This window comes from Panthera pardus, unplaced genomic scaffold (genome assembly GCF_024362965.1).
Source record: "Panthera pardus isolate Hobbes unplaced genomic scaffold, ASM2436296v1 HiC_scaffold_19, whole genome shotgun sequence".
NCBI lineage: Eukaryota > Metazoa > Chordata > Mammalia > Carnivora > Felidae > Panthera > Panthera pardus.
Genome location: NW_026526754.1, coordinates 14,315,784 through 14,327,407, shown reverse-complemented (window position 1 = coordinate 14,327,407; position 11,624 = coordinate 14,315,784). Strand labels below are relative to the sequence as shown.

General features: G+C 48.2%; 1 protein-coding gene across 2 annotated transcripts; it reads right to left on the bottom strand.

Annotated features, from left to right (window-relative positions):
* Window positions 1–1,023: 1,023 nt before the first annotated feature.
* Window positions 1,024–11,621, bottom strand: GABARAPL2 (GABA type A receptor associated protein like 2). Of its 2 annotated transcripts, none has more exons than XM_019413145.2 (4): window positions 11,454–11,615; window positions 11,066–11,121; window positions 9,720–9,892; window positions 1,024–1,627 (listed from the first exon to the last, which is right to left on the bottom strand). In XM_019413145.2, the coding sequence occupies exons 1-4, from the start codon at window positions 11,485–11,487 to the stop codon at window positions 1,537–1,539; spliced, it is 354 nt and encodes a 117-aa protein (XP_019268690.1). In that variant the 5' UTR covers window positions 11,488–11,615; the 3' UTR covers window positions 1,024–1,536. The 2 variants fall into 2 exon arrangements, with proteins under 2 accessions (XP_019268690.1, XP_053762659.1); XM_053906684.1 differs by lacking the exon at window positions 1,024–1,627 and adding an exon at window positions 6,103–6,447 and having other exon boundaries at window positions 11,454–11,621.
* Window positions 11,622–11,624: the final 3 nt, after the last annotated feature.

Here is an 11,624-nt window from a genome sequence, read left to right as displayed (position 1 = left end):
AGTTATTTTAACTACATGTTCCCAGATCGTGGGCTGATACCTAGTTGCTTTATTCTGATTATCTATGTAGGGCTGTAGCCTGCAACACAATCAATCTAAGGAAGATTTGGGAAAGTAACTAAGTGTTCCTCTTAGATGCATGTGTGTTGTGCCTCCACATTTATACTAATTTGTGAGAAATCATGCAATTCATGGACATGGGAAATCTAATCGTGACTTTTAGGAAGAAGAGACTGGAGAGCAGCACTAGAAAGAGTGCGGGTACATTTAAGAGTACATTACGGGGGCACCTGGGTGGCTCAGTCGGTGAAGCGTCCGACTTCGGCTCAGGTCATGATCTCACAGTTTGTGAGTTCGAGCCCCGCATCGGGCTCTATGCTGACAGCCTGGAGCCTGCTTTGCATTCTGGGTCTCATTCTCTCTCTGCCCCTCCCCAACTTGTGCTCTGTCTCTGTCTCTCAAAAATAAATAAAAATATAAAAAAAAGAAAAAAAAAGAGTACGTTACGGTCTACAGTTATTGTCCCAACACTGTATAAAATAGTGAAAGCCTGTTAACAACCCAAACACCATTAATGGGACTAGGCACGTAATAATGGTATCTTCACACAGTGCAATACTATTTGTCTATAAAAATGAATGAAAAGGCTCCCTATCAACTGATATGGAAAGATCACCAGGATATACTGTTAAATGAAAAAAAAAGCAACGTACATAAATATATATGGTTTCTTTTGTAGAAGAAAAGGAGGAGGAGTGGGAGCAGCACTTCTCAATGTCTGGCACACAGCAGTGCTGAGATTGGAATGTCTATCTTTCTATAGTTTTTAAAGCTGAATATATCCATGTGGATATATTAACCATTAAAAAAAAAAAAACAACCCTCTTATGACACAGACCCCTGCTTCCTGTCCTAGGCTGTGCTGCTATGGGCCCCACAATGCCTCCCGCTGGCCCAGCAGACAACAGGGCTAGGCTCTCACCCATCTGTAAGAAGTAAATAAACGACATGGTCACACTGCAATGCCTTTATAAGAGGAAGTTTTATTGTTAATTATTTACCTTAATATTTTCAGAAAGAGGAACAGATAAGCTCAATCCAACATGATTGGCAGTTGGCAAAATCTAGTGAAGCAAGTGTTCTGATTGCTAAGGATTTAATTTGGGTGCTTTTAATACTTAACCATCTTTAACACTTCAAACATAATCCAGAAGAAATGCATCATCTCCCTCCCTTTCACTTTAATACCCCACCTACCTCACTTTAATATGGAAATATCTTCATTAAATAGGATCCCCAGAGGAACAAGTTCCCTGGAGTATAGCCATGAGGACAGTGCACAAAAAGGAAAACTCAAAATAAAACTCTGTATGATAATTTACTAGTCTAAGGAAACAAAACCTTCCAATATATTAAGAAATAAATCCAGTTACAAATGCACTGACAGGTCTACGTGAAGAGGTCTGGTAACTGAAAATGGCCAGCTATTTACAAGATACACAAGCAGGAGCGGCGCACCCAGCCCAGCACTGGCCCTCAGAAGCCAAAAGTGTTCTCTCCACTGTAGGCCACATACAAGAATCCGTCTTCATCTTTTTCCTTCTCGTAAAGCTGTCCCATAGTTAGGCTTGAAAGAGAAAAACAAAAAACAACATTGAAAATTGGGTTTGGTCACTGAGTCTACCCACAAGGTGCTGGGAGGGAGTCGGTTTGAAGATAAGGGACTTGACTACTAAAACAAGCTGCCTGGGGCGCCTGGGTGGCTCTGTAGGTTAAGCATCTGTGCTGACAGCTCAGAGCCTGGAGCCTGTTTCGGATTCTGTGTCTCCCTCTCTCTCCCCTCCCCCACTCACGTGCGCGCGCTCTCTCTCTCTCTCTCTCTCTCTCTCCCCCCTCCCCCACTCGCGCTGTCTCTCTCCGTGTCTCTCAAAAATAAATACACATTTAAAATTTAAAAAAAAATAAAAACTAGCTGTTCTACCGTGCTTTTGGTGGTAGACAAGAAAAGTAATTGAAATCTTAGCACTGCCGTGTGCCGACAATCCAGCTTTACAGAAGGGAAATGGAGCCAGGATAAATTAGGCCTCTGGCAATCAGTAGACAAGACTAGAATCAAATGTCCATTCTCCTGCCCTGAAGCAAGGCCATTTAACCCACCCTCACGCCAAGTTATTCTTTCAGAGGCCAGCTCTGGTTAGCACTTGAATGCTTTCTGGATGCCGAGGGCAAGACAAAAAAACTAAGCAAAATGAAGAGCCTAAGCAGCCCATCCCTGTGTGGGTGGAGGGCCAAGGTAAAGAAGTGTACATGGAGCGTGCTTCTCCTTCAGGCTCATTTGAAGGTGGATCATTTGTACCTAACGTAAGTACAAGTGGGTTCATTCTTGTAGATGCTCCCCCACCAAAAACCCTGTGCCCCTGAGATCGGCATCGGTGCCATCAAAGAGAAGTTATTTTCCTCACACGTAATGCAGAAAGTTCTCAGAATATATCTGGAATCCAGAGAAACTCTGCCCAACCTTCTGAAGAACCCTCCAGAAATAGGTATTGTTTAAACATGTGTGGGTGGGAAAACTGGTTTTCCCTAAGCCATAAAACAGACTGCAGTACAGGAGACCTAATCTAGTTCTCTGCCATGAAACTGAGCTGTACCGGCTCCAGGGTAAGACTAGTAACACGGGGAACCCCAGGCGAGCTCTGGCCACGTGACTGTTCTAGGAGAGCCGAGGAGGAGGCACAGACATGTGCTAAACATCAGTGTGACCACACGCGTGGGGTCAACCAGAACCAGCAGTAAGATACCAGTCTGAGAGCCAGCTGAAGACCTCAGAGGTCACTAGCTGGACAGGTCATAATAGGTGCTCACATGCAGGATTCAGTAAAACTGAGGCAGGGGGGCGGGAGATGGAGGGGTCCGAGGCTTCAAGCTGGTGAAACAATCACAGCCCCACCCTGCTGCTGTGTTCCTAGCAGGCCTCATGGGACCTCCATATAAACAGGGATACAGGCCACATTTTTATAAAGGGGAATTTTTCCTTTTCTCTTCTTCCTGCCCAATTGCAAGGTTAGCCTGGTTGGCTGTGTGGGTAGATGAGAATTCTTAAGTAACAAGTGGGGGTGGATAGGTATGAATACAAAGGACCTGTCACCAGCATCTGGTAAACGGCGCTCCCTGTGAGGACCTCCTAACCTGGACTCCACAGAAAGACTTCCTGGAATGGCCCTATCCACTAGTGCTATTTCTGCCATGATAGAAATGTCCTGTATTTTTGCTGTCCCATACAGTAGCCGCTGGCTACATTCAGCACTTGAAATAAGGCTCCCTGAATTGGGATGTGCTGTAAGTGTAAAACATACACACGATTTCAAGACCTGATATGAAAAAAGGATGTACAAATCTCAATTTTTATTACCTGCTGAAATGACATTTTAGATATACTAAATAAAGTATACTATTAAAATTAATTTCACCTGTTTCTCTTTAAATGTACTGGAACATTTTAAATTACATTTGTAATGTAATTTGCACAGGCCATTTCTCGACAGCACTGACCTGGAACATGTGAGGACTTGAGGGACAGTGGGTAGAGACAGGAACCCCATCCTGGGGACCCCTAGAGTGTTGGGTCTCAACCTCGGCTACACAACAGAATCTCCGGGGAACTTTAAAACCTCTCCCTGCCCAAGCCCCACCCCAGACCAATTAAATCAGAATCTCTGGAGGTCGGAGCCAGGCATCAGTATGTTTTAAAATGCCCAACATGATTCCAGGTGCAGCTAGGTTGAGAACCGGTCTCTCTGCCAGAGGAAGACACATGCTAGTCTTTGCCTGTTTGAGATGCTCATCTTTAAGAGTCATGTGATCTGGGACTGGAGTAAGGAGCCAGCGGCTAGCAAAAGGCTTGACATGGAGCTCAGTCTCTCAGGAAGATTCTTACCCTGGTGGTTGGGAATGCCCTGAGGAACCCTGCTTTTCTCTGAGACTCCTTAGAATGAGGCCACAGGGAAAACAGCTACAGTTATTGCCACAGCTCTCTTACCCCACGTCATCCTAGTATCCAGGATGACCATGACGAGCACCTGTCCTCCCCTCTCCCCACCACCAGTACCAGAGGGATTTAGAGGCAGAGGTCAAAGACACTGTGTGCAGTTCAAAGGCGGCCACCCTTGATGCCAATGTCAAGTCTGGCTCCATCTGAAGACTAAGTGTGCTCTTTTCCTAGCAAGTTAGCAGCCCTAGTGCGATGGCTCTAAATCCCACTTCTGAGTAAGAAACACTCGAGGAGCTCATAAATACCAGCGGCCAACCCCTGACTCTGCCTAATATGAACAATGACCACCGGAGCCACGCTGTCTAAGGCAGGCTCTGAGACTGAACGCGGAGGCCCATCATCATGCGGCTCTCGTGCCTGCCTGCTTTTAGATTCCATTGTCTTCTAAGTAAAACCTGCATTTATAAATCTCTCTAACCAGTGCCCCAGCAGCTATGGAGGGTGATCATAAAACTCCTAATTATAATAGCACTTACGTGCCAAGCACTGTTCTAAGTGTGTTTATATTAACTCTTTTTTTTTTAAATTTTTTTTTAACCTTTATTTATTTTTGAGACAGAGAGAGATAGAACATGAACGGGGTGGGTCAGAGAGAGAGGGAGACACAGAATCTGAAACAGGCTCCAGGCTCCGAGCTGTCAGCACAGAGCCCGATGCGGGGCTCGAACCCACGGACTGCGAGATCGTGACCTGAGCTGAAGTCGGACGCTTAGCCGACTGAGCCACCCAGGCGCCCCTATATTAACTCTTTTTATCCTCACAACAATCTTATCAGGCGGCCTAAGTTTAGAAATAATAAAAGTGAGCCACAGAGAAGTTAAGTGACTCACCCCAGATCACACAGCTAGGACACACTCTTACCACTGAGCTGGGCTGCCTCCAAGTGCATACACAGATCCATTCTACTGGCCGAACGGCAGCATCCCGTAGCTCCCGCAGAGGTCTCCCTGAGAAAAGCGCCTCTCACACACACAAACGTGCATACAAAATCACTGGCACTCTAGTTCAAGTGCCCATCCGGATTCAGTAGGTCGGAGTGGGGCCTGAGATTCTACGTTTGTAACAGCTTCCCAGGTAAGACCGCCACTGCCAGCCTCTGCGTCACACAGAGCTCCCTCCTTCAGATCCTGTAACGTGACAACTGTTGTGCCTGGTGACTGCAAGATTCCTCTCCCTGCCCCGCGTGGAAACTTTCTCTGTCACGCAGCCTCGTGTGGAAACTTTATTTAGTTGGCAGCAGCACTGGGTCCTTATACTCGGGACACCCCTTGGGCAGAAACTTGGAAACTCAACGCTGGGAGCTGAACACTCCATTTAGCAGCCTGTGAGCGAATGCCCGGTTTCGAGGTATCACTGAGCGCCAAGAAAGAAGACTGACACATCTGTAAGGTATGATTTCAAAATAGCACTTATGGAATCGGGTGACACACATACAAAGTCAGAATAATTTGGCCTGGAGCCCCAGAGAGCCAGGCCACAAACAGTTTAAATTTTAAGTCCGTTAAAAAAAAGAGTTAAATGGAAGGCAGCGAGATAAAACAGCAGGAGGCTGGCACATCAGTTTAGGACAAGTTCCACAAGCCTCTGAGAAGATGCGCTTCCCTCTCAGAGGTCACAGAGCCCAAGCCATACAGCGCTGGGCAGGCTGCTGCCAGAATGCCCGGAGGATCCTCACGCACATGCGCCCGCGAGGCCAAGCCGCACAGACCTGCTGAATGGCCTGATCACTTACGAGCAACACTGCAACTCCAAGGCCTCCTGCCTAAGTCACTGGCTGGGGAAGACACCCACAGATGACCTCCAGTCCCTGACACTAAAGCACCCCGCTGTGGCATCAACTATTACATACATGCACCCAACCCAGAAGGGTACCGCTGAGTACCAGAAGCACTGCCACCTTCCAAACTCTTGAGTCTGACCAGGAAAGAAATGGAAAAAGCCAGTGGCAGATTGTAAGTCACGAAGCCAATCTAAGTAAGGTATGGTGATGAGGGTATCACCCACCCCTCCATTCAGAGTCACACAGATCCAGACAAATGAGCCTTTCATAAAGGCACCTTTCAGAAGGATCCACATCCAGAAATAGCCGAGCTGCTGAGGGCAAACATTAGATTTAAGCTGCTCAAGAGCCTCTGCGCTGGAGGAGGCTGACCTAGAACTGTGTGGGTGCCTGATCCCTGCAGAACCTCCCCCAAGGGGCAAGGGCCAACCAAGGGCAGCTCATGAAGGCTGTGGGATCCAGCTTGACTCATGAACCGGCTGGACTGATGGGCACACACCTGGTCACCCATCTGCTTTGGAGCCCACGTGCTTCCACCGGACCTGGATTTCTCTCTTTCCCAGCAGGGGAGGGCAGATGGGGTGAGGTGGGAGGACAGTGGCCACTGCTATGGACCCTGGAAAGGCAACCACCTCAAAGTGAAAGTTAATTTAGCCATGAAGGTTCCCTGACATTCTACAACATAAAAACTAACTTCTGGCTATTCCTTTTATCAGATTTTTCTCTGATATAAATTCCATTACTTCTGGAATGAATCCTGTTCTTGAATAAGTATTTACCTAGAAATGATCAAAAGTGCTTAATTTAAGTACATTTCTAAATAAAGGATGAATGCACTGTAAGATCTCACAACTTCCCTTTACTTAGTATCTCTTTAAGATCAAAAAGCAACTAAGCACCACAATCTTAAACACAGGTTTCCAAAGGTAACATTCCTAAATTATAACATCTTAGAGATATTTTATTTAATAATATACTGCTGTTTCTATTTTAAACAGGGATTAAGAAGACTCTGTGTTCTAAACAAAGACCAAAAGGTAGGTGCCACTGCCAGGTCTGGGCTTCCCTGTAAGGCCATGACTGGGAAGCGTGTACGGATATCCTTTGAGTTCTGCCTGCATCAAGGCACAATTCTCCTTCCGTTTCTGGCCTGATTCTGAATGCAGGCACATAGGCAGAGAATTTAACTTTCCAATGCTAAATGCGAAAAGGGAGTGGCGATCCTACCCCCTCTGCCCTGCTTTTTAAAAAAATGGAGAACTCAAAGAATTTAGCAAGTAAAACTCTCAGGGACTTGCCTTGGTCTCTATTTCTAGAATCAATAGTTAATACTAACTACTCTAAACAATGACCACATTTTTACGACCACAATTTTTAGCTGTGTTACAGAACGCTCTCCCAAAGTTCCACTCCAAGGCAAGAATAACTGAAGTTGCTTCTGCTCCACCTCTCGCTCACTCCACCAGTGACCCTCGCGCAGATCCGTCATGGACAGAGCAGGGCTCCTGCAGGCCTGGACTCCTCCCTTCCCGACTATTCCTCTCGCTGCTCTTGGAAGCATGCAAGCTCCAGCAGAAGGTTAAGGGAGGCCCCACACTTCCTAAGGAGGCTGGAAGGAGCTGAGGAAGAAGCTGCTGCTCAGCTGCCTTAAGGAGGAGATGACAAAGCTGAGTCACACACGGGCTTTAGGGGGAGACCCTGTGACAGTTTTGTGTGTGCTACCATCAGGTGATTACCGCCAGCATAAAGCCCAATGATGTCACCTACCTCTTTTGTTTAGAAACAATTTTTTTTGAGTTTATTTATTTATTTTGAGAGAGAGAGTGCAAGCGAGGGAGGGGCAGAGACTGAGGGAGAGAGAGAGAATCCCAAGTAGGCTCTGCCCTGTCAGCGCAGAGCCCAAAGCGGGGCTTGAACTTATGAACCATGAGATCATAACCAGAGCTGAAATCAAGAGCCGGAGGCTCAACCGACTGAGCCACCCAGGCACCCCGAAGAACAATTTTTCTTAATAAAACCCCCCAGCAAATAACTGCTGCATTAAGCCTGAAGCAGAAAGCCTTTAACTGGGGCCACAGGCCTAGACAGAGGAAGCCTGGTTAGTGACTCTCTAAAATCGGGACTTGGGTCACTGCTGCATCATCTGCTTTAGGGCAGATTCTTATCAGGTTGGAAAGGCAAATGGGACTTGGAGAGAAAATGAAGCAGCCTCTGCTGCCCTGAGAATCACTCTTCATTTCCAATTCTATTTATATCTCAGGGATAATGGAGGGAGGGGGCAGTTGCTAATCTGTAGCCATTTTAATTGCTAGATTAACATGGAGTCCTCAGAGTAACAGTGTCTCCAGAAGCCTACTTCATTTCCTTCAAGAAATATCAGAGGATCAGAATCGAGTAAAATAAATTCAATGCCACAGGTCTTAGTCGCCTACTTCCTCCACCTAAGAAGCCACCTCCAGGAAGGAGGAAACGCAGGGTCACTAAAGCTCTACAGAAGCTGCAGGTGGTATGAGTAAAGATTTACCTCCCCCACAGCCTTAAGGGAAGCTGAGTATGACCACAGAGGCCGAGGGCTTCCGCCCCTGATGAAAAGTACACCCAGCACCGCAGTGCCTAGAGGCCTGGGAAGAGAGGCTGGAAGAGCCCCACCAGGTGGCAAGACTGCCTCTGCCAACACCACAGCTTCCCGAACTATAGCTGCGGGAGACCCACAGCACCCAGCAGGCAGGGCTCGGCCTACCTTCTCAGGCAGGACACCGGCCTTACTGAAGAACCTTTCACTTCTCCCCTATCCTGCTTCTCTGCCAAACACAGGAAATGGAGGCAGTGGAGGTTGGGAAAGCAAAAATCAGACCAACAAGTAGCCAGACCTCTCTACTTTTCATAGGAAGAGGAATGGAGTTTGGCTTAGGCCTTTTCTGGACCTTCCAAGGATTTTCAAAGGAAACATACTTTGGCCACCCTGGGCTAGTTCCCAGGGCTTCTGAAAGCCTTAGCTTTTAGAAGTGCTACTTTTGGGGGGTAACAAATGAGACTTAGTTTGGGTCGCCAAGATGACATGTAGCCAGGGAACCCACGCTCAGGGGAGACGGACTAGCATCTGGCTCAGGGTCTAGAAGTACTCAACCAGTAATGGGAAAGGACTGACCAGGAATTTAGAATGAGTCCATTTTCTTCTTTCCATAGGCAACTAAAGCTAGGCAGTCAACTACACAGAAGAAGGGAATCGTAATGCCCCTGCCTTGATTCAGGTCCCAAGTTATCCCAAAGAACGCTTCCAGGCAGCCCAAGAGCTGGAGCGAGGGGGCGGTTACTCTGTCAGTGAAAGCAGGTGTGACGAGGGAGGTGGACGTCTGTAAAGAGACCACGGAGCCTTTTGCTGGACAGCAGCCATTTTAACATACCTGAGGATCAGGCAGCTACACACTCTGACTCTGACAGTGGCACCGAAATAAGTCTGGAGAGCAAGCAGCAGGGTGATTAACTGAAGCTGAGCCTCAGGAGGGCCCACAAGCTCCCAGTGGAGAATCCCAGGACTTATTTCATGGGTCATTTGAAGAAAATCTCATTTTAGGCTTCAGTTCTACTGATGGCTTAAGGCTAAGTAAGTCCTCAACTGTGTTAAAGGATTCGTGAGGCTCTGAGGCTGCATTTCTTTATTATTATTATTATTTTTTTTTTTTTTTTTTAAGTCCAACCTTGTTCTGTTTTTTTAACCCGAAGTACATTCCATGTACTGCAGCTCTTTCTTATTTTCCTTGAACTCCTCATGTCAGGGAGCACAAAATCCAGATTTCCAGTCAGGACATTTATGACTTTTCTGACCTTCAAAGTTTTGAGTTCTGTAAGCAGCTAAGCAGATAGCCAATGCCAGTAAACACTTCTTACCTGGACTGTGGGACTGTCTTATCCACAAACAGGAAGATTGCCTTTTCAGAAGGAAGCTGGATCCTTTTCCTGATGATCCACATGAACTGAGCCACAGTGATGTCAGATGGAACCAGATACTTCCGTTTGTCAATGTCAACAATCTGAGAGCCTGAGACTTTTTCCACAATCACCTGGGAAAACAGAGAGAGGTCAGGATTGGGTTTCTAAAGCGAGGCTCTGGCCCTGCACTGCTCTAGCCTTGCCCTGTCAGGGAGCTGATGAATAGTATGTGGGAAAGAGTGGGTGGGAAACTGTACAACACTGGAAAACATGCCCTTGATTTAATAAACCACAAACTCTTAACTCTGGAGGTTAAGAACTGATATAAATGTGTGACAGGCAAACAGTAAGTGCTTTTCTGTGGTCAATTATATTTATCATCCTGGATCTCAGCGTGCATGAGAGAAACACAGCCCTTACTTGAAAGCTTTTCCACATTTTGTCTGAGTAGACCTGAGAATATCTGCTGAGAGTTTCATCTATAGCCAGTTACTGCAGGACCTCAGAATGGGTCTGCCTTCACACTACAGGGGAAGTACGATCCCAAGGAACACAAGAAACAGGAACGGATAGACTAATGGGAGTGAGTGGCAATCCCAGCCGGCCAAGAACCAAGCTCCTCATTTGGCCTGTTCCTACTCTCCCTGAACTAGGTTTCAAATGTGTCCCTCCTAACCCCTCCCTCAAAGTAGCTATTCAAAGTGCTACGGTAACAGACATGCATGTCCTTTAAAAACTCAGTAAGGATTACAGAAACTTTATCTCCTACCACAGAAGAAATAGAGGAACGTATTTATTACTGATTAAGGAGAAACCAGGGAAGAAGGGGTTCTCGGACGCTTTTAAGATTTTTTGGTCAGGAAAGGATGACCGGGTCAAAGTGAAGAAAGGCAGCTAGAAGGCAGGTAAAGACGGAGGCTCAAAGTTAAAGATGAGTGTCCTGCGACTAAAGTACCGCTTCGAAGACCAAAGTGACAGTCTTCCCCCATCACTGTTCCCAAAAGTGGCAGTGACCTGTTGCCCTGTCCTAGAACATCGTTCCTTACATAATTGGCGAGGGAGCCCAGAGGCTGCAGGCAGCTCGCTGGCCTAGATCGGGAGATTCAGCACTGAGTCGCCCTGAACAGCACCAATTCAAGACCCTCACGTCTGGGCCCCGGAAGGCCCCTAACCCAGTCTGGCCTGTCTGCTACTATAACTGGGACTGGAACCTCAACTTGTCAACTGTTGAATGGCCCGGGGCCCTGTCACTAGTCCTAGACGACGGGGTGACAGCGAGGTGAGGGGGCGGGGAGTGCACTCACCGGAACCCGGTCGGGATATTTCGCTCGGATCTTCGCAGATTCCACACATCTGTGTTCTGTGGGAGACACACACCGGACTGACGGTCGCGCCTGCCCGTGGGCCGGTTCCCGGGCCCCCGGCCCTCCTCCCCCAGCGACCTGCGTACGCCCGGGGCCCTTGTTCCGGCGTCCCGGCGGCCTCGGTCCTCCGTACCGAGCCACCCGGAAAAAGGGCAAAAGGCGGCACAAGGTCCGTGGGCAGCCGCCGGGGGCACCGGAGCCTCAGCGACCCGAGTCCGAGCGCGGCCTCCGCCCCGCCCGGCCGAGCCCAGCCCAAGGCGACCCGAGTGGGGGAGGGGGCCCACCCGCCGCCCCGACCCCCACCCCCGGCCTCTGACGGAGCCCTTACCCAGCGAGTGGTCCTCCTTGAACATCCACTTCATGGCGGCGGCGGGGAAGGGATGCAGCCGGCTCTCGGAGCCGCGGAACTCAGCGCACCAACCACAACAACAACGACGGCAGCGGCAGCAGCAGCGGCGACTACACGGCAGGCGGGACTTCCGGCTGCCGGAGCCTAGCA

What these genes read in the sequence shown, in the direction of transcription:
- GABARAPL2 (XM_053906684.1), bottom strand. Translation starts at nt 11,487, where the DNA reads ATGAAGTGGATGTTCAAGGAGGACCACTCGCTGG. An exon ending in CAAGGAGGACCACTCGCTGG is followed by an intron (nt 11,122 to 11,453) that starts GTAAGGGCTCCG and finishes TGTCTCCCACAG; the next exon opens with AACACAGATGTGTGGAATCT. An exon ending in AAGACAGTCCCACAGTCCAG is followed by an intron (nt 6,448 to 9,719) that starts GTAAGAAGTGTT and finishes TTGCCTTTCCAG; the next exon opens with GGTCCATAGCAGTGGCCACT.